This window comes from Lampetra planeri, chromosome 16 (genome assembly GCF_965212315.1).
Source record: "Lampetra planeri chromosome 16, kcLamPlan1.2.h2, whole genome shotgun sequence".
Classification (NCBI taxonomy): Eukaryota; Metazoa; Chordata; class Hyperoartia; order Petromyzontiformes; family Petromyzontidae; genus Lampetra; species Lampetra planeri.
The window spans coordinates 3,847,947-3,872,856 of record NC_136122.1 but is presented as its reverse complement, the minus strand read 5'-3'; the positions used below and the strand labels follow the sequence as shown (position 1 = coordinate 3,872,856).

The 24,910-nt window shown below is 47.7% G+C and overlaps 1 protein-coding gene across 6 annotated transcripts in view; it reads left to right on the top strand.

The window, feature by feature from the left end:
• The window catches only part of USP47 (ubiquitin specific peptidase 47), an 80,161-nt gene that overhangs the window by 42,038 nt on the left and 13,213 nt on the right, over nucleotides 1–24,910 (top strand). For all 6 annotated transcript variants that reach the window (XM_078601368.1, XM_078601367.1, XM_078601366.1 and 3 more), the window contains 17 exons: nucleotides 90–249; nucleotides 3,688–3,784; nucleotides 4,900–5,045; nucleotides 6,355–6,434; nucleotides 7,683–7,832; nucleotides 8,989–9,084; nucleotides 10,588–10,743; nucleotides 11,316–11,483; nucleotides 14,304–14,438; nucleotides 15,513–15,589; nucleotides 17,575–17,630; nucleotides 17,798–17,910; nucleotides 19,061–19,165; nucleotides 19,900–20,107; nucleotides 21,648–21,763; nucleotides 22,322–22,441; nucleotides 23,295–24,453. In XM_078601368.1, coding sequence (XP_078457494.1) covers nucleotides 90–249; nucleotides 3,688–3,784; nucleotides 4,900–5,045; nucleotides 6,355–6,434; nucleotides 7,683–7,832; nucleotides 8,989–9,084; nucleotides 10,588–10,743; nucleotides 11,316–11,483; nucleotides 14,304–14,438; nucleotides 15,513–15,589; nucleotides 17,575–17,630; nucleotides 17,798–17,910; nucleotides 19,061–19,165; nucleotides 19,900–20,107; nucleotides 21,648–21,763; nucleotides 22,322–22,441; nucleotides 23,295–24,453 — 3,142 coding nt within the window. The remainder of the gene's footprint in view (nucleotides 1–89; nucleotides 250–3,687; nucleotides 3,785–4,899; nucleotides 5,046–6,354; nucleotides 6,435–7,682; nucleotides 7,833–8,988; nucleotides 9,085–10,587; nucleotides 10,744–11,315; nucleotides 11,484–14,303; nucleotides 14,439–15,512; nucleotides 15,590–17,574; nucleotides 17,631–17,797; nucleotides 17,911–19,060; nucleotides 19,166–19,899; nucleotides 20,108–21,647; nucleotides 21,764–22,321; nucleotides 22,442–23,294; nucleotides 24,454–24,910) is intronic.

The window sequence follows — 24,910 nt, the reverse complement described above, 5'->3', positions numbered from 1 at the left end:
GATTGACTCCTCGCCGCGCTGCGAAAGAAGTTCTACATACGTACTTATGCGGTTAATTGGAGGATTCGAGTTTGTGGCACCGTTCTCAGGATGACTCTGGGGGTACGAAGGGGCCCGGGGGTGGAGGAGGCGGCGTGGACGAGAACGGCCACGAGAAGGTGACGGGCTCTCCTCCCAGCGAGAGCGTCGCAACCTGCGCCAACGATCCCGCCGGCCCTGCTTATGGAGTCCTCTGCAAGTCTGAGACCGGTAACCATGGTGCACCATGTAATTTACTGTGCGCTTTTCAGCGTTTTGTTCAATCCACTGCTGTGATGTTAAATCCCTCGTCCCTGGTATGCTGGAGCTTGACCCCCTGATGCCTGTATATTTGGAGTTTGCATGTTTTCTCTCCCTGTGGTCACATGGAATTTTCTCCGGATCTTCCAGTTTTTCCCAGCACATTTAGAAACATACGTTTAGAGTATTTCGCCGCGATAAATTTCCACGTGATAAGATTCTTCGTTGAGCTATTATTTGTGACCAGGTTGCTTCTGAGAAAAAGCGCTCTGTTTCTGATTTGGGCCTTACCTGGTAAAATAAATAGTTTAAAATATAGTTTAGTTTAGTATTCGGACTGGACTTGGGCTGGAGCCTGACTAAAGCAAGAAACAAGCCGAGTTCCAATCATTCGTGTTCCCATAGCAGACTCCATTATTTAACCAGGAGAGAGATGACGAAGCACAGGCCCACTGAGACAAGCAATGCATTGCCTCTTTGCAAGGGCGACTTCAGAATCAGAATCTTCATTTATAATGGTGGAATCTGATGAGCTATAAAGCTCTTTTTCACAGATGTCCAGTCGACTTCGGATGGGCCACTCAAGAATTAAATTATTTGATTCCATCCACCCCTCAAGTCTCCATTCTGCCACCCTATGCTGCCCATGTTTGGGAAGCGATCTTTAAACAAAGTCGAATGTACGAGTGTGTCAGGTTAAGCTATTTAAAGTTAAACGCTACATTTTAAACTGAATTATCATGTAGATATTATACACACCTAGGGCTGTGTCCCACCAGGCTCTCGGACATTCGTTTAATTATTCGTTCGTGAGAAATAAAATACTTTAAAATCCCAGATTGTATATTACAAAGTATGCAAGTTACTTCACAGTGATGTCACTTTATTGCTATGATGACACACTTGACCTTGGTAAATACTATATATATAAAAACTATTGTTCATTATGGGAACCTCATTTGCCAGTAAAAATATGATAATTGTTTTTTTTACCCTTCTATCTGGCAACAAAACTGACACCTTTTTACAAGGAGTCATGTTTGCATAGACCGCAATACCTGCAGTCATAATACAAACAAAAGACATAACTCTGATAATGTGCACTGTCCTTGAAGTTGATTGGTCCACACCCGAGACAGCTTTCCTTAGAGCCTAGTCTCACATGGGTTGGACCAGATGACGCCAAAAGGCGCACAACTCAAAGACAATGCACCATCAGAGTATGAGAGCTCGGGGCAAGCATCTACACTATGGGAACCTCATTTGCCAGTAAAAATATGATAATTGTTTTTTTTACCCTTCTATCTGGCAACAAAACTGACACCTTTTTACAAGGAGTCATGTTTGCATAGACCGCAATACCTGCAGTCATAATACAAACAAAAGACATAACTCTGATAATGTGCACTGTCCTTGAAGTTGATTGGTCCACACCCGAGACAGCTTTCCTTAGAGCCTAGTCTCACATGGGTTGGACCAGATGACACCAAAAGGCGCACAACTCAAAGACAATGCACCATCAGAGTATGAGAGCTCGGGGCAAGCATCTACACTATGGGAACCTCATTTGCCAGTAAAAATATGATAATTGTTTTTTTTACCCTTCTATCTGGCAACAAAACTGACACCTTTTTACAAGGAGTCATGTTTGCATAGACCGCAATACCTGCAGTCATAATACAAACAAAAGACATAACTCTGATAATGTGCACTGTCCTTGAAGTTGATTGGTCCACTCCCGAGACAGCTTTCCTTAGAGCCTAGTCTCACATGGGTTGGACCAGATGACGCCAAAAGGCGCACAACTCAAAGACAATGCACCATCAGAGTATGAGAGCTCGGGGCAAGCATCTACACTATGGGAACCTCATTTGCCAGTAAAAATATGATAAGGACAGTGCACATTATCAGAGTTATGTCTTTTGTTTGTATTATGACTGCAGGTATTGCGGTCAATGCAAACATGACTCCTTGTAAAAAGGTGTCAGTTTTGTTGCCAGATAGAAGGGTAAAAAAAACAATTATCACTATTGTTCATGTTAAAAAATAATACTTTTGGCTGTGCCAGAATGGAGGAGTAAAAGTTGGAGGTTACAGGCATGGGCAACGCAATGGGACCCAGAGATCAGAGAGACAAAGGGAAAGCCACCGCGGAAAAATGCTAACTACCTCGCCTTGTGTACAGGAGGTCGTGGGTTCGATCCCAACCCTGACGCCTGTTGCTGTATATTTGGAGTGTGCACGTTCTCCCCGTGATAACGTTGATTTTCCTCCAGGCCCTCCGGTTTTTCCCTTCACATTCAGAAACATGCGTTTAGAGTATTTGGCTGCGATACATTTCCACGTGATAAGATACTTCGTTGAGCTGTTATTTGTGAGCAGGTCGCTTCTGAGAAAAAGCTCTATATATTTGAGTGGGCCTTACACGGTAAAAAAAAAGTTTAGTTTTAGTTTAGATATCACTCGCCACTGGTGTTAATCACGGCTGGGCATCAAAGTCAATGTCACCTGGTTAATAGCACGAATGTGCTTATCACTACGCCACCGCTCTGCTTCATACTGTTTACTACACCCTTTACTATACCCTGTTAAATGCAGCTGCCTGCCAACCCCACCATGCCCTATCAGAGCTTGCCACCCAGCACAGTTGGCAATAGCTCAGTGCGATGCATATCTCCTCGCCCTGGCAGCTGCAGGTCACCCAGCGGTGCCGTATGGATGCCCTCTGCTGCAACACAGCTGTGTACTTTGGGCGTGTTGTTGTTGGGGCTGTTAAAGTCTATTTATGTTTTTGTGCATTGCCGGTAACCGCCTGAAAAATACACGGTGAACACCGTTTACCGGTTTGCCACAAACACAGAAACGTTCAAAGCAATAAACATGCTCTTACAGTTTTTATTTAAAGCTTTCGTGACTGCAGGGATTCATATTCTTGGTTCTTTAGGTAAAGTCACGTAGGCAGCCAGAGTTGATAATGCTAGTTGTAATTATTGGCGAAACGTCCTACTCTGAATTGTAAATGTTGTGGGATTACTTTCCAACACACCAGTGTGCTGAACTAGTAACGAATTGGCATGTTTTCTTTATGTAACAAACCTTACTAATTGGCTGTGTCAGGTGGTGAGGGGTTTAATGACACATTTATATTCACGCGATCTAACTAAAAAAACCTCTTATGGATAATATTGGTCGCGAAAGCCTATGTGTTAAATGGATGTACCATTGACTATGATACCAAACAACACCACTTACTATGGATAGGTGGTCTCTGTGGCATTTTCAGAACGTCTCCCAACGGGGATCACCTAAAGGTTCACGTCGGAAAGGGTTTTCAGTGAGGAATATTGTCTTTTGAATGTTGACGATTGGCCTGATCGTTGTATGACTGCATTTATTTGCCCTTTCCAGGCTATGTGGGCCTGGTTAATCAGGCCATGACCTGCTATCTGAACAGCCTCCTGCAGACCCTGTACATGACCCCCGAGTTCCGCAACGCCCTCTACAAGTAAGTGGCCAACCTTTGCTCGTCCACGTGGTTTCCCTTGCACCGATGGTGGCTTGGCCGATGCGATTGCAGGCACTTTGAGCCTTGAGCTACCGATGCTGGAAAAAATGGTGCCGGGTGGTTCGAGCTCCCAAGAGTTTAAATTACAGACGCTCCGCAAATTAATTCGGCAAAATGGATAAAAAAAAGTATCAATCGTCCCATGACTAAATGCATGTAATAACTTAAATTTTATCATCATTTACTTTTCCACTGCTGGAAAAATGAATTCTCCCACATTATCCAATCCATTAATTGTGCGTTAATTTGTGCAAATATAGGAAAAACGTGTGACGAGCTATCATCAGCACTGTGCGAGATCTGTTCGGGATGGCTTCGAGAACCTATTTATGGAAAAGTTTGACATTGGTGCGTGAAGGGCAAGACTCCCGCTTTGCTCGCACATGACATGAATGGATGTGACAATGCGGGCCAATGGGAGTTCTGTAACTTCTTGCTGTAACATGTGTGTCTAATCACGCGCCACTTGGCAGCTACCGTCACAATTTTACTGAGTGCAATAACCTCGGAGAGTTTTGCATTCGGGTTTATGAATACTTTGGCGTGAGGTTGATCCCACGCTTACTTGCGTAACGAGCATCGCGCATTGGTGTGTTCTGCTGTCAATTTGTTTGTTTCTTGTGTTGTAATTGACTGGATAGCACGAACACGTAGCAGGCAGGCGTAATTCTTCGTATTTAGCCGTGATATTGGGAACAGGCCATTGCGAATAAGAGAGGGGTTTGTGTGGCAGCAAATTGGTTACATTTTTTATTGATAATATGATAACAGTAAGAGTTTTCGTGATTTTTTTTCAGCGTTAAATTAATTGTTTACATCTTAATTTAACTTCATTATTTTTGTTGTTGTTCCAACTGGGAACGGTTAATAATTGAAAGAAAAAAATGCCATTAGGGGGTCATTTAATATTTTTGGGTCACCTTAAAAGCATCGCTGCAGGCATTTCCCCCTCCACACCCACCTGACGACGGTTCCCTCGTCGGTGCCAGGGACGCTGATCGTTTTGAACTCGCGCCCAACTCCCGTTGTGCCACCGCGTTATTTTGTGCCACAAGGTGGGAGTTTGACGGCTCAGAAGAGGAGGGGGACAAGTCCATCCCCTTCCAGCTGCAGAGGCTCTTTGTGCAGCTGCAGACGAGCCGCAAGCGCGCCGTCGAGACCACCGATCTCACGCGCAGCTTCGGCTGGGACAGTAGTGAAGGTGAGGAGGAGGGAGGGAGGGAAGGGAATGAGGGAGGGAGCGGATGAGGGAGGGAGGGAATGAGGGAGGGAGGGATGGAGGGAGGGAATGAGGGAATGAGGGAGGGAATGAGGGGAGGGAGGGAATGAGGGGAGGGAGGGTATGAGGGGAGGGAGGGAATGAGGAAGGGAGGGAATGAGGGAGGGAGGGAATGAGGGGAGGGAGGGAATGAGGGGAGGGAGGGAATAAGGGGAGGGAGGGAATGAGGGGAGGGAGGGAATGAGGGGAGGGAGGGAATGAGGGGAGGGAGGGAATGAGGGGAGGGAGGGAATGAGGGGAGGGAGGGAATGAGGGGAGGGAGGGAATGAGGGGAGGGAGGGAATGAGGGGAGGGAGGGAATGAGGGGAGGGAGGGAATGAGGGGAGGGAGGGAATGAGGGGAGGGAGGGAATGAGGGGAGGGAGGGGCGGAATGAGGGAGGGGGGGAATGAGGGAGGGAGGGAATGAGGGAGGGAGGGAATGAGGGAGTGAGGGAGGGAGGGAATGAGGGAGGGAGGGAATGAGGGAGGGAGAGAATGAGGGAGGGAGAGAATGAGGGGGGAGGATTGAGGTAGTCGGCTGTTGTCAAGCAGAGTTTTGATGCGAGCGTCTCTCGTCACCGGAGTTGAGGGAGGGTGCGATGAGAAGGTCTTGTAAAAAAAATATATATATATATTACCCAGTAAATATTATCTGATACAATAATACTATAATTTTTTTGCCGGTTTTATGCCAGAGCTGCTTGCAGAGAGACAGGGTAGCAGTTCATCTTGGTGGCGGGGCCACGCCTTTCGCCGTCTCGTATTCCTCGTATTTCTCGTATTTGGCATCGATTAAACAACAACATGAAAAACTAAAATTGCCACATTTGTGATGCATGATGTTACGTAACACCCTCCATACAGCAGCACTTTTCTGCAATAAACATGGAGAGCAATGTGACACGCATTAAGCACATCTGTGCTGGATGTTGCAATGAATGGGTTGCGGGGGGGGCACGTGTACAGGATGGAAGAGGGCACGTTACCAACATAGGCATTGCTGTGTCAACCAGAGGTCAGTGACCAGAGCGAAGACCTTAAGCTAGATTAGTGGGATACTGTAAGAATAAACCTTGGAATTTCGGTGCCAACTATGAAACAACTGAGCATGCCAGCAGCAGGAATGAAGCATTGGTGAGGTGTCGTGCCCATCGATGGCTGTGATGACACTTTGACCTTCAGGGTTAACCCCAATCAGGTTCAGATGAACGAACGGCTCTGCGAGGCTTTTCATGCTACTTTTGTTTTCAGCATGGCAGCAGCACGATGTCCAGGAGTTGTGTCGAGTCATGTTCGATGCCTTGGAGCAGAAGTGGAAGAACACGGAGCAGGTATGACACCGCTCCTCCCAGATGCAACACATCACCCCTTGTGTTTGTTAGCTTTGTAAAACGAGCTTTAAAAGATATCAATGTTGTGACCCACCATCAGAGTTAAGAACCGTCTTTTTCATTTGAAATACCGGCCAATTCTAACTCTTGCCTACAAGCTGGAATTGGGGGTACCTACAATTAAGCGGGTGCCTTCACTTTGCAGTGAACAGTTTACATTCCTCATTTACCTTAGGCGTAGAGCGCTCGTACTGCTGTTAATTGCTGCATTGTGCCATGTATCACACAATGGTGCCAATTCTCAGCAATTTGCTCACACGTGGGTTTTTGTATGGATGTATGTATGCATGCTTTTGAATGCATGGTCATGGATTTTCTTCCTGCTCTCAGCATCAATACATGAATGTAACGTGACAGCCCGCGTGTGTCATGTAGTGCTTTGGAGGCAGCTCGATGACCAGGAGATGGCAGTAAATCAAGAGGATTCACGGCCCCCTGTGGGTTTTCTTAGCGCACTCCGGTTTCCTCTCCAATACCAATACCCGCCAATCGCCACAAAGTGACGGTGATGCCATCACAGCACCTGTGCCAGGCCAGGTGCACTTTGAGACCACGTGAAGTGTCGAAGGCTCGCTTACAGGAGGTTATGGGACAGACCCAGGTGCCATGGGTTGACTGACTGAGATGACCTGCAGATGCACCAGCTCTACCCCCTATTGTGTTTCCTCTCACCTCCTGAAAAAAACATACATTTACAAGGTATTGGCCAAGTCTATCAATGTTATATATTCCTGAAAAACAGCCGCAAGACTCTATGACACTTTCCCAGATAAGAGATATATTACATTTACGTACAATCGATTTTATTCATGTGCCGCTGTATTGTTGCTCTGGAGGCTGGGAGATGAATGATCGATGTTTGGTCGCCGCGTTGATGATATTTGCCAAGCGAAGGCTGCCATCTTCTACTCCATTACATTCCCGTACAGTTGAAAACTCTCCAATGTGCGACTGTGGTCATCCAGAACAGACCGTACAGCAAATCACGACACAATGCCACATTCACAAATACGAAGGAGGCATCACAGCGATTCCCTCCCCTGCTCTTGGCGCGGTTATATGGCTTTGACCACCTGTGTGTGAAATAGTAGTCTTTGCTTTGCGTCTACATCAGCCATACGAAAGGAGAAGAAGACGTGCCAGTCTGCGGTGTTGATCATGTGTGCTCTTCGCCTCCCACTCGACCAGGCGAATCTGATCAACGTGCTGTACCAAGGCCAGCTGAAGGACTACGTGCGCTGCTTGGAGTGCGGCCACGAGAGCTCCCGTCTGGACACCTACCTCGACATCCCTCTCGCCATCCGGCCGTTTGGCTCCAACCAGGCGTACTCTAGCGTGGTGAGCTTCCGTTGTTGCCGCGAACGTCGTTTACCAATAAGCGTGTTGGTTATTCACTAACTTGCTATCCCAGATTTTGGCTATCCTCGAATTGCATCTGGAACTCTACATGGCTGCATTGAGAGAGAGAGAGAAAGAAAGTGGTGAGATAGTGATGAGAGAGAATGTGATGCAATAAAGTGATAAGATAAAATGATGCATAGCATCTTCATAATTTAAGGTAAGTCCATTTATAAACTAATTTATTACTTCAATATTTATTAAAATGAACTTTATGTTTATTATGACCAATAAAAAAAAATTGTGATTAGAATTATTTTGTATTTAATAGCTTCGGCCAATATTGCTATTCACGACCATCTTCAAAACGTATCCCTCGCGAATAGTGAAATGCGGCAGTTTTGTCGACAGTAGAATTTGCCCCAAAGTGCGTGTTCCTGCTTAAACGAGCACTTTGTGGCGACGCTCATCCTCGGTGGTGGCTCAGAGCCAGCGGTGGAGATTACAAGCACCCCCCACTGGGGACTTGTTTTGTTAACCTTGGAGATGTTGACCGCCCAACTGTGATTCAAACTCAAAACCTTCTAATTGCAAGTTGAGCGTTCTAAACCCAGCAGCAGCACCACGGATAACGCTGTGTTGTAGTGTGATGTTGACCGTGGTTCTTGTTACACCGGGCTGTGCTGTATAGGACTGCAATGATAAGTAAACCTTCGGGTTAAACAGGCCTGTTGCTTCTCTTGATTTGAAGCTTTCGTGACTGCAGGAATCCATCCTCTTTGGTTATTTCGGTAAAGTCACGTAGGTAGATACCTACGTGACTTTCCCGAAAGAAGGGCTGTGCAGCAGTATGGTGGTTTGTGTTGAGCAGGCCTGTTGCTTTATAAACGTGCGTTTGCAGTATTTGGCTGCTATAAATTTCCACATTGATAAGCCACTTCGTTGAGCTATCACTTGTGGCCAGGTTGCGTGTGAAAAGAGCTACATAGCTCAGTGGGCCTCACTTGTTTAAAATAGAAAATAGTTTTTAGTTCATAGTTTGAGTTTTCTGCCGAGGGCTGTGCAGCGATGTGGTGGTTTTTGTGGCAAGCAGCAGGCCTGTTGCTGTAAAGGGCTGTGCAGTGACACCATTGTGGTCGTGCTCTTTGTCTGGCAGGAGGAGGCGTTGCAGGCATTCGTGCAGCCTGAGACACTGGATGGCACCAACCAGTACTTCTGTGAGCGCTGCAGCAAGAAATGCGATGCCCACAAGGTGAGCTTACGGCCTGGTTGAATGAATAAAAAGTTGATTTTGAAATAAAAGAATCGTATTTATTATTTCGGTCACCAAGAGGAAAGAAAGATTCTTCCGTTTCAGCACACATATAGACTTCTAAGTAGGGTTGCCTTGGATGATCCCAAGATGATCCTCTTGTTGAGGTAAGCTGTCTTGGGAAATCTCTTGAGTCTTCCCTGGACAATATAAGCCCCAGTTTTTATCCGTTTCTTCATCATACACCACTCAAGACAAAGCACTTACATGCCGTTCTCCCTCCTTGCATTGTAATATATTCTTCCCGTGATATTTTTCCGTTATTTACCCTCATTTTGTGTAGAACTGGCCTTGTTCTGCAAGAGAAAGGGCCATTTGGTCAAAATGTGAAGGTCCTTCCTATAATTGACAGTAAAACGCCCTGTATTTAATTCTAATGAACCAGCCATTCATTGCATAAGTTTACCGAGGCAGCCACTTTGCACATTGTTTATTGTAAGGTGTACAGAGCACGTGATACACTCGAACAGGGGTCTCTATGTTGTGGAAATCTTATTGCCGTGCTAATCCGAATACTTGATAGAGACGTTTCATTATGCCGAGCGTCAGGTTCAGTGGCTGCACACTTCTTATTCCCACGTAATCTGTCTTGGAATTATAGAACGTCAGAGCACAGGGTCTTGGTGGTCAAAGCGAGCAATGGGGGGCGATGCTCATCTCCATTGACATTGCCGAGCCAGTCGTAGAAATTCCACATTACCCTGGTGCGGGCCAGCTTTTATCAACAAGATAACCACTGTTGACTTCCTACTAAAGCGGCTGTCATTTTATCCTCTCGGAAAGGGGTGACGAGTCAAGTTCACCCCCGCCCGGGATTTGAACTTGCACAACCCTGCTTTTGTTATTCAAGCACTCTCATCACAACACCACAGGGCTGGCTGTGTGTTATTATTGTGAGACGAACTCCGATGTCCCCTCTTCCTTATGTTCGATTTGCCTGTGGTATTATCGCTGTAAAGCGAGCCCGACAAGTTTGCACAACTTTGCTATTTTGTTCGCAAATCCTATTCCTGTTTCGTTTTCAAGCATATTTTCTCGCAAAATAATGTAGATTTTTTTCTTACTCAAATAATGGGTTACTTGACGCAGGGGGTAGGCTGTGGTAAGAGGTTTCGATGTGGTTTAAGGCCTTTTGTGTTCTTGTGCTTACCAAAATGATGTCATCAGCCGTCATCCATTTAATGTTCAGATTGTCGACCCCCTCTTGAGGGCCCTGCTATTTGTTTGCAGCTCAACAAACAACCACGTTTGTGCCGCCAGGATGAAAATATTTGATTGATTCGTGAATATAGACGATACAAGTAAATCAAATCAGATTGGCGACACAGCGCTCGCGTCACACTAACACAGGCCGCCACCTGCCCTCCTCTGTGCCAGCATGCGTTAGTAACGACTACCGTTGCGTGTTACTGAGAGTGCGATTCCCGTTCTGTGCTTCCGCAGGGCCTGGAGTTCCTCTACTTCCCGTACCTGCTGTCCTTGCAGCTGAAGCGGTTCGATTTTGACTACTCCACGCTACACCGCATCAAGCTCAACGACCGCATGACCTTTCCCGATCACCTGGACCTCAACGCGTTCATCGAGGCCCCCGATGAGGAGGTAATGCTCAGGACACGATGAGAGAGAGAGTGCGTGCCGTTGTCACCCTGGAGAGAAGGCGATGGATCGAAGTAGTGGAAAGTAAAAAGAACGCCAAAAGCGGGACCCTACCCCAGCGGACAAACGCTCGAAAGAAGACGAATTAATAAAATGTTACGTTTTATACATTGTTGATTTTCTTTTGCGTTGTTCTACATGGCGTTTACATGATAAGCCACTTTGTTGAGCTATCACTCGTGGTTAGGTCGCTTCTGAAAAAATAAGTTAAAACCTCTGGGCCTTACCTGGTAAGATAAAAATAAAAATCTTTTTTAAATCTTTTTAAGTGATTTGTTTACCTTTCCTCTACTTTGCATTCCTACCGTGTGTTTGTGTTGTTTGTTGTTGTCACGTTCTAACCTGCCCCTACTGGACGTCTGCGTAAAATAGCTTTTTATAACTCGTCGGATTCCTCCAGCCTAAATACAATTTTTTAAATTCTGATTCCACATGCACACGCTGCACGTGTGTTCAGTGGTCGCACGTGCAGGTAATCTCACGCCGCGTGTGTGTGGCCCCGCGTTTTTGCGCAGAAGTGCGGTCAGGCAGACAGCTGTGCGGACAGCGGAGCGGAGAACGAGGGCAGTTGCCACAGCGATCAGCTGCTCACGGATTTCAGCTACGCAGACGCCGTGGACGAGGGCATCGACCTGGAAAACAGCAGCCTGGGCGAGCGCAATTGCAAACCCGTTCTCGCCAAGGTGAGGGGTGGGGGGGGGGGGAAGCGTTGTCCGGCACGCCGCGGTGGCTAGGAGGTGTTAACTACCTCGCCTGGTATACAGGAGGTCGTGGGTTTGATCCCGACTCTGACGACACCTGTATATTTGGAGTGTGCGCGTCACTCTCTCTCCCCACCCCCTCCCGTGGTCGCGTTAACTTTTTTCCAGGTCCTCCGATTTTTAAATCCTTTATATTAAGTTCGCTTGCTTGCGCGCTTACGACCGTGCAAATCTTTCGGTCGTTTTTTAACCCACTTCCCGTGATCCAATCAAGCTGACATTTTGCACACAGACTCGTTGTGCTTGACAATTTATTTTCGTGAAAATTTCTTTCCAAAATTTTACACTTTTTAGGAAAACAATTTTTTTATATTTAATTACCAATTGCTTAATGGTGGCAGGCAATCATCTGACCCATAGGTGGCAGCCATCTCAAGCCAGAGGACGAGAGGACTCTAGCCACCAAGCATATAAAGGATTTATAGTGAAAAACTTTGTTTTTACGGGTTAATTTTTTCCCCTCCACATTTACAAAATGTGCATTTGGAGAATGTTGCCGTTATAAATTTCCACGTGATGAGCCACTTTGTTGGGCTATCATTTATGGCCAGGTCGCTTCTGAAAAAGAGCTGTAGAGCTCAGTGTGTCTTACCTGGTTAAAATAAAAGTACTTTAGTTTTAGGTCAATCATCCCTGCGCAGAATTTCCTCTTGATGGAAAGTAAAATGTGCTGGCCATTGAACCAGGGCAGCTTCCCGCCATGAGCAAATGTTAATTTGTTTTGACATCTTTGAGCAAACATCTTGTATCGCATGTAGCCCCAACACATTTTACCACGTCGTGATGAAATGCACGTGCATGATATCAAAGAGATTTTGACTCGTCACGCTGCTGGTGCGTGTTTGATGTCAGCGTTATTCTTTTTTTGTATTGGCAGAATCTATGAGCTTACAACACATTTTGATAAAAAAAAAACATGGTTAGGTACTATGGTGATTCATACTCATTGCTTTACATTGGAGTTGTGCTCTGTCTTTGTATTAATACGTGCTCATTGCTGTGAAAATTGGATGTGTTGTCGAGAATTATGTGGTAATGTTGGTGGCATGTGCACATTTCCTTAATTTCGAATGTAGTAGATCATCGATTATCCGGCGGCTTCGAAGGAAAGGGGGTGCTGGATTTTCAAAAACGCCGAATAATCACATCATTATTTAGAACTAGTTCATAAATAATTAATCTCATGTGATTTTTTACAATTTGTATCTACAATCAGAGACTAACAACTACGACTTGATTCAATTTCTTATATTTAAAGACATACCCATCGGAGACCAGGCAATTGAAATATTTCATTCTTTTTTTTATTAGAACAAAAATGTATTAACTTAATACTCTGAGGGGAAGCTTCTATCTTTTACCGTTTTAAAATTATTCAGATTTGAACATCATAAAATGGGAATTTTTTCATTCAAAACCACTTAAAAAATCTGAAATATGACAACAATAAAATATATAAGAATGTTACTCGCTTGACTTTTATTTGCTGATTAACGCTCTATCAAATGAAAAAAACACAATCTTATATTTAGAACGGTTTCTGAATGTCACGCTCGAACATGTTTATGGGGCACTTAAAATCGAGATTTGTGGGCCTTAAAATGAAACATCTCGGATTTTCAGATTGTTCTTGTTGTTTGTGTTCTAAATGCTACCTATGTACCAAATTTGTCAGGAGGTTTTTGAGACGTACAGATTAAGGTATTTATTTATATATAGATGGCTTATTTTGCACTTGTTTTACATAATGTTTTTAGGTGTGGATGGCTTTTTAGTGTGTTTAAATTTGTGTATTAAATTAAATTGTCATAAATAAACATAAGAACAGACAGACAAAAAAATTCCTACTGTAAAAAGTTGCTGTATTTACTGTACCGTACTTAACACTCCAATCTCGAAGATTCTTCATGGGGTGATGTAGGTGCTATGCTCTTGTTTCAACACCCATGTGTTTGACGATTACCGGACTGATGCAGTCTGTAGACCGGTGCTCCGGCAAACGCCGAATTACTTTACGCCGGATGGCGCTGAATTTCTTCTGTTTTTATTACTGTATGCAGTGTTGAACTTCTTTACACCGTACGTAGCCAACCGTGCTCATCAGAGGTTGGAAATAAGGCACCGTGTATAATATTTGACACTGAAATCAAGCATAGCTACTTTTTTTTTGCCACACACATGGTGCCTATCGCAGGACTTGGGAGCGTTTTTTTTTTTGTTGGATAACCGCTCGCCGGATAATTAATCGACGTTCAACTCTACTTCTAGATTTGATTCTAGATTTGAAGCTTTCGTGACTGCAAGGATTCATATTCTTAGGTTTTTTCGGTAAAGTCACGTAGGTAAAAAACTTTTTTCTTTTCCTACGTGACTTTACCGAAAAAACCTAAGAATATCAACTCTACTTGTTTATTAATAAAGGGAATTCTCACCGAGTCTGAAGACCATTCAGAAGGAAGCACCTGCTCAAGGGGTTATGGATAATTAACTATTGAGTGTGTCGAAGCAGGGAACAAGTACCTGGTGAAAACCCTCAAGTGTCCGCACGGAAGGATCAGAACCCAATTGTACACTGCAGTGAAGTCACCCGCACCTCCAATTAGCATGGTTGGCTACGTGCGGTGCGAAAGAAGTTCAAAGTACATGCGTGCGACGATGGCAGTCGTCGCCACCGGCGGTGGTGGTGGCGGGATGGGCGCTAACGCGGCGGGCCTGGTTTGCTGTGCCTTTTGGTTGGAGCAGCAGGGGCCCTGGGTGTACGAGCTCTTCTCCATCATGGTGCACTCGGGCAGCGCGGCCGGCGGCCACTACTACGCGTACATCAAGTCATTCAGCGACGGCCAGTGGTACAGCTTCAACGACCAGCACGTCAACAGGGTGAGCGCTCTCGCCTTCACGGCGCGGACAAAACCGCTCTCAGAGGGAGAGAGAGCAGTTGCCACGTGTTGGCACTGAGCTGCCACCGTTGGGGGCCTGGGTTTTTATCCAGGTCTCGCCCACCTGTGGTGAGAAATTTTTCCCCATGTGTAGCGAGGTGATGGTTTCGGCTTGGTCACCAATAACTGAGCAAAAGATATCCATCAAATGATATTTGTTTTTTTTCCACTTCATTCAGCAAATTTTACCTCTGAAGACTGCAGTGTTGTTTGTCTTGTGACAAATTCTGCCATAGCATGGCTCTCCAGTGCGTTTGCGGGTTGTTCAGCATCATGCCCGACGATGTTTCACCCCACACGACACTGAATTCGGTTCCTGAACGAGCTTCCAGCACGTGGAGCGAAACGTCGGACATTGCGCCGAAGTAGCATGCGGTAGAACGCGGAAACATGTCGGAGAGCTGCAACAGCACAGCTGTGAACACCTCCGCAGTAGTTCTGCAAGATCGCTTTCTGAGAGGCTTTTATGGTTCTTGTGTTGAATTATGTTTTATTAAATCGTTTCAAATGGAAATGTCTTCATCTCATGATCGCATTATGCCAATTGCACCCTTCGGATATGACTAGGAGAATAAATTACGCAAAAAATTTCAGAGGCCTCGCCTTCATGACCATAGAAAAAAACCGGTTTGGTAATGTTTATCCGTATAAGTGGTGTGTAGTGTACACACACACACACGCACGTCACTCCTCCATTGCCCATTCTCTCTATTCCCTCCCATCGCCCCACCTTCCCTTCCCTCCCCTACTATTTTGTGATCCCTAAATACCCTCTGGCTGTCAACTCATCCTCCGATTAGCACGCTTGGCTACATACAGTGTGAAGGAAATTCAACATGCATACTAATAATTATATTCTGTCACCGTTTTGTAAGCCACATGAAGCACCCTTGAGTTGAAGGCGCTCTATAAATATTTAATGACATTAGATTGAATATCCCTCTCTAACAACACTGTCACAGTTGCCGATTTCCCACCCGTCATCTGTTCGGCCCATCCGTGTTGCGTGTTGCAGATCACTCAGGATGACATCAGGAAGACGTACGGGGGAGCGACGGGGAACCGCAGCTACTACTCCAGCACATTCAGCAGGTGGGTCTCGCTCTGAAGCCCCCCCTAGCCCAGCCATCGCAGCACCACTGAAGCGTGGTTGGCTACAAACGGCGCGAAAGAATTTCGATTTAAAGCTTTCATGACTGCAGGTATTCATCTTCTTGGTTCTTTCGGTAAAGTCACGTAGAAGGGAAATAATATAATAATACAAATAAAACATAATAAAATAATTCTCAAGTGAGAATGATTTAATTATGTTTTATTTTTTTTATTTTATTATTTCCCTTCTACGTGACTTTACTGAAAGAACCAAGAAGAGGCGCAAAAGAAGTTCAATGTACATAGATACAGAGAAGGGTCTCCGCTCGAAGGAGCTCGAGAGAGTATTTTGGCCTACTCGCCAATGCTGGCCAGATGTTGTGGAAGAGGTGGGAAAACCCACACTTGAACCCACCACACGTGAAGTTCAACATGCACTTTTGTTTTTTAACCAAGTAAGGCCCACTGAGCTATGTAGCTCTTTTTTTATTAAGCGATCTGGCCACAAATGATAGCTCAATGAAATGGCTTGTCTCATGTAAATTTTAAAGCAGTGAGATACTCCTAAACGCACGTTGATTCTAAATGTGGAGGGAAAAACCGGAGGACCCGGCGAAAAATCCACACGCGCACGGGGAGAACATGCAAACTTCAAATATACAGGCGTCTAGGTTAGGATCGAACCTACGACCTCTTGTATACCAGGCAAGATAGTTAACATCTTGCCACCGTGGCGCACGCATACATACATCATACAGTTGGGTGTTATTCAATTCCTTGATCGAAGCAAAGTTGATCCGTGTGCCAAGGAGCAGGTGATGTAAAAAAACTCAAACGCATTCATCATTAACACTGCCTTAAAGTGTAAAAAATACGTAATATGCAACGTTCATTACGTTACATATTAGATTATCTATGTGCAGTGGAGAAAGGGACATGCAGCATCACCGATGATTTGTTTAGTTTCTAGTGAGACAGCTCGCATATAACGTGGGTGGATATTTTGAAGACTGTAATTAACTTGTCGTGAACATTGAGTGCGGTTTTTGTAGGTGGCTGGGTGTATCGGGGGGGGGGGGGGGGGGCGGTGCTTCTTTGCCACATCAAGAGCTCTGAGCTGGTACCACTGGCATCCTGGGTTTGAATGTGCGCTGCCATCTGTAACTAAAACAGATTCGCCGGTGTCGTGCTTTGACGCCTTTTAGCCTCGTCCACCGATAGTGTCACAAAATAGCCATTGCTTTTGGTTTGTCACAGCATTTCCCAACTCTTGTGGTTTAATTTCATTACAACAAGTACTCAACGCACATGATATATAGAGGAAGGCAACACCACCGAGTGAGGCTACGAAGGATAGTCGCAGCTAACGCTGTGTTTCTTAAATAAGGCGGAGCTCCGCTCGCCGCAAGAGATCCGAGTGGATATTTCTTGCCGTCTTAATAAAACATTGGTAGCACAATTGGAGTTAATGCGTCACTGGACACCCGCGATATGTAGCCCACATGTCCAGCCACTGCATGCCCAAGCAGCTTCTGTTTGGCCGGATGGCTGATGTGATAAAGAAGAATGTGGAGATGACTGGACTAGCCAAAGACCAGCAGTGTCAAAATCGTCCTTTGTGGAGGAGGCTCGTAAAGGATGCTGCTGGGGAATTGGAGGCAGTTGCCCTCCAACAACAGCGGAGGGCATAGTAGTGACGCTCTCAACAAGCAACAAAGCGCCGGGCGGCTAAAATGCAGCGAGTTGGCATAGTAGGGATAACAGCTGGTGCATCTGCAAGTCATCTCAGTCAACCCATGGTACCTGGGTCTGTCCCGTGACCTCCTGTCCACGAGCCTTTGACACTTGGCATGGCCTTAAAGGTGCACCTAGCTTGGCACAAGCGTCGAGGTGGCATCACTGCCACTTAGTGACGAATGGCGGCTGTTGTTGTTGAATATAAGAAAGTAAATAATTGAGTTTTTTTCATTTTGTTTGTGTTGCAGCTCTACCAATGCATACATGCTCATCTACCGGCAAATACAACCATCCAAGAATGCGAGTGAGTACACAAGCAGCTCTGTGGCGTTTCTTGTGCTGAAGGAGTTATTTTCTACGATCTAGTCCCGAGACTCGGCGAGACTCCTGGATAAATACAACATGTTATTTATTCAATTTCCGTCGGCCGTACGGTGCCCCACTAACTGACTGCCGCTGTGGTGGACGCAGAGTTCATGGAGGTGACGAACTTCCCGCAGCACATCCACCACCTAATGAACGGGGAGAAGGAGCGCGAGGAGAACGAGAAGAGGCAGCGCGAGATTGAGAGGAACACCTGCAAGGTACCGCAGTGCTCCTCTGCTGTGTGTGCCATGGTGGCGAGATGCTGATTACCTCGCTTGGTATACAGCCCCCCCCCCCTCCCAATACGTTCCATTCATTGGCTACCACATTCAGATAAGCCCCTCCCTCCCTCCTCCCCCCTTAACTTGTATTGAATAACTTGTATATTGGAATCTTTGCCTCGCTTGATACAGTAAATCGAGCTGTGACGGTCCCACCTGATGACGGAGACTTGTGTTGCCTCCGAAACATCGTGATTTATTATTTTATTCTATTTCTATTATTACTTTTAGTAATTTTTTATTATATTTTTTTACCTTGCGTGACTTTACCGAAAAAACCTAAGAGTATGGTATACAGGGGTTCGTGAGCTCAATCCCAACCCTGATGATGCTGTATATTTGGAGTTTTGCATGTTCTCCACATGATTGAGTGGATTTTTCTCCGGGTCCTCCGGTTTTTTCCCCTCCACCTTTAGAAAGAATGCGATTTGAGTATTTGGCTCCTATAAATTTCTACTTGATAAGCGACTTCATTGAGCTATCATTTATGGCCAGTTCGCTTTTGGAAAAAGAGCTATATAGCTCAGTGGGCCTTGTCTGGTAAAATAATTTTTTTTATAGTTTTATTTATAGTTTAGTGTGCGGCTACCAGGAAGTTAATGTGTAGCCACCTGCCCAGAGCGCTGGCTGGTGTGAATATCTACGTGGATTTTGCAGTCACCTGCCACACAATACTACACACAACCGGTGATATTTCTGTAATCGTCACCATCATCATCATCATTGTCATCAACCATGATCACTCCACTGCTGGATGAAGCCCTCTCACAGTGCTGTGATGTAGCGATTCACTTAGCGGTCCTGCACGCAAGCTGATTTCATCACTTCATCGACCGCCTTCCCATCTCACCACCTGCCATCTAATACAAATTTAAATCTCCTTAAGTGGGGCGTGGGGGGGGGGAGGCCAGGGAGCATATAAACTCGTGATGCGACATCTCCGCCGACTTTGTAATTGTACAGCATCGGAGAGAAATCCGATATCACGACTGTCGTCATTTCGTCAAACAAAATTCACGCCGTATCGGAGCTGCCCCATTGCTGCCATCGTGTAAGAAGTCACCGCTGGGTGTTTGTGATGCTGCAGATCAAGCTCTTCTGCTTGCACCCAGTGAAGAACACCATGGTGGAGAGCAAGCTGGAGGTGCATAAGGAGCGCACGCTGGAGGAGGCCACCTACCTGGCACACAAGGCAAGGCTCCCCCGCGCCGTGGCGTTCGCCGGTGTGCTTCACGAGTCCAGTTGCTGCCTTCTGAGCTGTGTTCACCGTTGTCTCGCTCTGAGACGACTGCCCGTTGCAGGGTGTAGGGGTGTAGGGGTGTCCTGTTCGCCACCGAATCTCGGAACGCACGAGCGGCTCGGCATTACTTTTTGTTTTGAGAGGTGTAGCGCCATTATTTTTAAAGACTTTGTTTTCACCGCAGGGAACTGTAGCAACACGACCGCACTCTACCATGGCTCGCGCCAAACTGTGCCACACGCCCTCCCATATGGCCTTGTGGGAGGCTCGGTACTGATAAAGTAATTTTATTCAGAATTGGAAGAAAAACTGATGACGCACACGTACACGTACGTCATCAGTTTTTCATCGGATCGTTAAGGGGTTAATGAGCCACACAGGCTGAAAGTTTATTTTGCCAAAAATGTAAAGGGTCAAGGTGCAGCCCTGCTTATTACTTGCTTGTGCCACTGCTGGCCCAAAGGGCTTCCACGAAAAGGAGCTCAGAGAACCCTTCTAGATAACATTTTGGCCTACTCTTCCACGCTGGCACCATACATCTTGGAAGAGGTGGACCACAGCCCCCAAGGGATACAACACAGCCACAAATGCAAACGCGTCGCCCGTTCCTCGGCACGTCGCCCGTTCTGCATCGCGTACTCCCCTCCCCCTTCGCCGCATCCTCACGCCGGAGCGTGCCGCCGCAGCTGCTGGATCTGGAGGACGTGCTTCCCGTGGAGCGCTGCCGGCTCGTCAAGTACGACGAGTTCCACGACTCGCTGGAGCGCTCGTACGAGGGTGAGGAGGGCACCCAGATGGGGACGCTGCTCGGCGGCGTCAAGTCCTCCTACGTGTTCGATCTGCTGCTCGAGACCCGGCGGGAGGACCAAGACTTCCAGCCTTACAAGCCCGGAGGTGCCCCTTCCGTCCACGGCCCCCCTCCCCCTCCCAGTCGTCACGGTTGCTTACGCGCCGGAGATGATCTTCACAATAATTCTAAACTGAACTGAAAACTATTGTTTATTTCCCCAGGTAAGGACCTGCGGAGCTGTGTAGTTTTTTTTCAGAAGCGACCTGGCCACAAATGATAGCTCGACGAAGTGGCTTATCGTGTGGAAATGTACAGCAGCCAAATACTCTTAAGCATCACTGATGCATGCAATTATCCGACTCTGCAAGACCGTCTCTGCCCGCCCGCATTTGCCCGAGTCGGTGATCTAAAAATGACAGCAGTTCTTTTGAGCTGGCGGTCTGAGTAAGGCTGAGAGCTTTTGTACACGCAATGTCGCGCACCTTTGTGTGTTTTTAAATCTAATTGTTTTGTCACCTGCACTTATTTGTACTCGTATGCTTTGTTTTTCTTTATTTTATTTAGTTGTATTCATATTGAATTGCTTACCTTTTCCCTACTTTTGTTGTTGTTGCATTGTTTGTTGTTTTAACTTGTTAACCCCCGCCCCTACTGGACATTTGTGAGAAAGAACTTCATAGCTCATCGGATACCTCCAGGATAAACACAGATTCTGATTCTGAATTATTCTGTTGTGGTGCGATTTCTCATCATGTGCAGATTTTTGGAAGACCTGCGAAGCTTACCACCCTCGAGATCGCCCTGCGCTCTAAGAATGGCATAAATACTAAATGTACTCTCGTGATTATTAGTGTCAGCCTTCATGTAGACCCCAATGAGTCTCGCTTCCTTGGAGAAAACCCACACGTTAAACCAGGACTTGTGTTAACTCTCTGAATAAAAGAGAATGATGGTGATATTCGTCAACAAAGGTTTTTTTTCTACTTGTCGACTATGACTGGACGCACGAGGATCAAGTGCGACGATGACTACCTACAATTGCTACCCCCATCGTCGGCCTAAGTGTGGCTGTGACGTCACAACATTAACGAGTCTCAATGAAGATGCAGACTTAAATAACTAAGTAATGTTATTAGGGACTGCAGCGACTGTAGAATACTGGCATTGGGTATTGACTGTCTATGTATGAAAACAATTACTGAGTTCACTGATTGGATGCCAATATAATATTGGAGGGGGGGGGGTTTTAGCAGTGGGGTGGAATTGACCGCCCCACACTCCAACGTCCAATAACTGAAAGTTGGTTAAATGTTGGACTTCGTGAAGAAACCAGACTAAGGGAATTGACTAAATTAAATCCACACACTTGAGACAAAAATGTCAAAGGTTGTCGTCAACTAGACGAAGACTACGACTGAAGTAAAACATGCCGACTAACTTAACGCCCAGAAAATGTGGGCATCTCACCACGTCGCAATGAATTGTGCGCGATGCACCAATCTCCCATCTTCTGATCGCTGCCAAATTAAACGACGGGTTAATCTCGAGCAGCTTGTATCGCCGTGGCTCGCAGCTTGCCTGGCTTTTACACAGTGCTGTGGTGTCCCTCTACCCACCCCACCCCCTCTGCCGTCGTCCTGGCAGGCGTGACCGTGAAGGTGCACGTGGTGGACCTGGTCACGGAGGCGGTGTCGCCCGGCGTAAGCATACGAGCCTACCTTAGCCAGTCGGTGAGCGAGTTCAAGGCACTCATTGCACAGGTGAGAGTGGAGCCCTGCGTGAGCCGTGGCGGGGCGTCTTGGTAGCACGGATTTAGTCAGGTCATTGTGTGACCTCGCCCCAAAAATCTGTCACGACTCGTATTGTTTCCTGCGAAAACCTACGTGTTAAGTTATTGCGTGCGATGAAAAGTAAATAAGAGGCCGCAGGTTTTTCACGGATAGATTCGTCAACCAACCGCCACTATGGCTGAAAAGCTAAATTTATCGTGGCTCCAAGGTGCTTGATCTTGTCTTGTGAGGCACACCTGCTCAAACACACTTGCGTCTACAGCCTCGGTGGGAATATGAAGTAAGAATTGTGCTGTTTGGTGTAAATGTGTCTGCTCAATCCACATCCATGGCCACACGTCTGTGTCTTCTTCTGCTCGTGTATCGCAAGAGGTCGTTGTTGCTGCTGCTGCTGCGATTGTTGCTATATGTATGTTGAACTTCTTTTTGCACCGTACGTAGCCAACCGTGCCAATCGGAGGCGCTGTGGTTGCTGCACCTGTTAGTGCCGCCGCCGTCTCAAGATTATCGAGCGTCCGTGCTTTGCAGGCGACGGGGCTGGACGTGGAGGGCATGCGCGTGGTGCTGGAGCGGTACTACAACGACCTTCGCCTCTTGTCCGTGCCCAACAAGTCACTCAAGTCGGAGGGATTCTTCCGCAGCAACAAGGCGAGACACTCGCTTCGGCTCACCGTGACGCTGTGTTTCCGCTGCTGTGAAATCCCTTCAGATGACCGGTGGACCTGCGCAGCTTGAATGTGTCTGCTGAAATTAAAAACTGCCATGAGTCATCTCGTGACGGAACGATAAATAGTGGACTGTAGTGAGAGGGGGGCCGATAGTGTCTGACTTATCCTTAGAAATATTTTGCAAGAACAGCCTTTCATTAACATATTGAGGAGCAAACTACTTGTTTGGAGTGTGCACTACTGAGATAATCTGTCTTGCAGTTACATTAGGGTCTACACACGCGGCTTTACACGTTTTACCGTTAATACAAATACTGTAATTCAATAACATTACCCTGGCATTATGATGGAGTTGGCACGATTACAAGATCACTATTATGTCCATGATACGGTTAGTAACGTAATTTAACCCTGAAGTAGAGACACGAGACTTGAATGACCAAAGGAAAGTGAAGGTTCTGCTGCCACTGTCAGCTGGTGGACAAGCCAAATTTCTTAAAGATGATACTGCCTAGTAGCGATATACACTCTCTGCACCATCCAGTTGTCACGATCCGGGGTCACAATTTGATACGTCAATTGATAACATTGTGCCCCAGTTTAACTGGCTCTCCTTACTTCCTTGTTCTCACTTCTACATGCAGTGGCTGCAGCATTTCGATAAACCGATCGACAACAACATCTAAGGGGTGTACGTGATTAATTATTGCATGCGTGATTCGATTGCGCTCGTGGCGAGCCCCTACGGTTAACCCGACTCGACGAATTCGGCTAGCCGCTGCCGCCTCCCTGTTGGCTGATCCGGCGTCGTGGCGACGCGTTGCCGCCTGCAGGTGTTCGTGGAGAGCTCCGGCTCCCCAGACTCGCAGCTCTCCTTCCCGCAGTCCCTGCTGTGGCGCCTGCTCGACCGGCACGGCAACACCATCCGGCTGCTGGTGGCGCTGCCGGACGGCCCGGCAGCGGCGACGGCGACGCGCGCCGGCCCGGCCGCGGCGGCGGCCTCGGCGGCGGAGAGCCAGGCAGAGCACGCCGCTCGCGGCCGCGACTCGGAGCGATCCGAGCGCGGCTCGCGCAACCGCGCAGTCGAGGCCATCCTGGAGGAGAGCACGGAGCGGCTGCGCAGCCTCTCGCTGGAGCAGGAGCGGCGCGCCGCCCGCCGGCGGGAGAACGGCGACGCCGACGCCGCCGCCGGGTCCCCCCCTCCCCCTCCCCACCGCGGGGACGGGCTCCGCCCCGGCGCGGCCGACGGTGCGGCGGTTCCGGGCGACGGCGAAATCCGAGGGCGCGTCGGCCCCCCCGATTCGGATTCCGAGACGAACAACGAGCAGAGCGCCGGCTCGCTGTGCGACAGCGACGCCACGACGGGCTCGCCCTCCCAGGACGTCGACTCGTCGGCGTCGGCCGGCAGCCGCGAGAACGAGGACGGCCGCGCCACCCCGCCGGAGACCGAGCCCGAGTTGGAGCGGGACCTGGACTCGCGGTGCCACTCGGACGAGCGCTCGGACTCGGAGCTCAATAACGAGCGCAGCACGAGCTCGGTGGACAGCGACCTGCTGAGCTCCAGCCACAGCAGCGACACGCTGTGCAACGTGGCAGCGGCCGCGGCGGCGGCGGCCGCCGCCTCAGCGGCGGTGGTCGGCACGGCCGGAACGCCGTCGGCCGGAGCTCCCGGAACGCACGACGACGACGCGGCCGCCTCCTCGTCGTCGTCGTCTTCGGCACTCCCGGTTGCCGGGATGGTACTGCCCAATGGGCTCGACGCGTACACGGGGATCACGAGCAGCCGGCGCTCCAAATCCCTGGCGGGTGTGGACACGGCCAAAGCCAAGAAGGAGGGGAGGGAGCGCAGAGAGAGGGGCTCGGGCAGTGAGAGCGAGGGCGAGGACGAGGGCAAGGAGAGAGAAGGCGGCGCCGGAGCTGCCCAGGCCTATACGTTCTTTCGTGCCGAGGAAGGACCCGCGGAGGAGGGGACCGCCGGAGACCGCTTCAAATGTACGGTACCGCACCCGCTTGTGCCGCGCCACGGTGGCGAGATGTTATCTCCCTTGCCTGGTATGCAGGAGGTCGTGGGTTTGATCCCGACCCTGACGACTGCTGCTGTATATTTGGAGTTTGCACATTCTGCCAGTGGTCACGTGGATGTTTTTCCTTGTCCTCCGGTTTTTCCTTCCACATTTAGAATCCAGGTGCGTTTAGAGTATATGGCTGCGATAAAGTTCCATACGATAAGCGACTTTGTTTAGTTATCATTTGTGGTTCTGAAAAACAGCTATACAGCTCAGTGGGTCTCACCTGGTAAAATAAAAAAGAGTAGTTTAATCGTTTAGAATCCTGCTTTTTGCTGCTGGGGCTGCACTTGCAACTCAGGGCACAGGTGCTCTTGAACCCCCCCCCCCCCTCCCCCTTGTCGTGTCGTCGTCGCACACCCAGCTCGAGCATGAAACCCGTA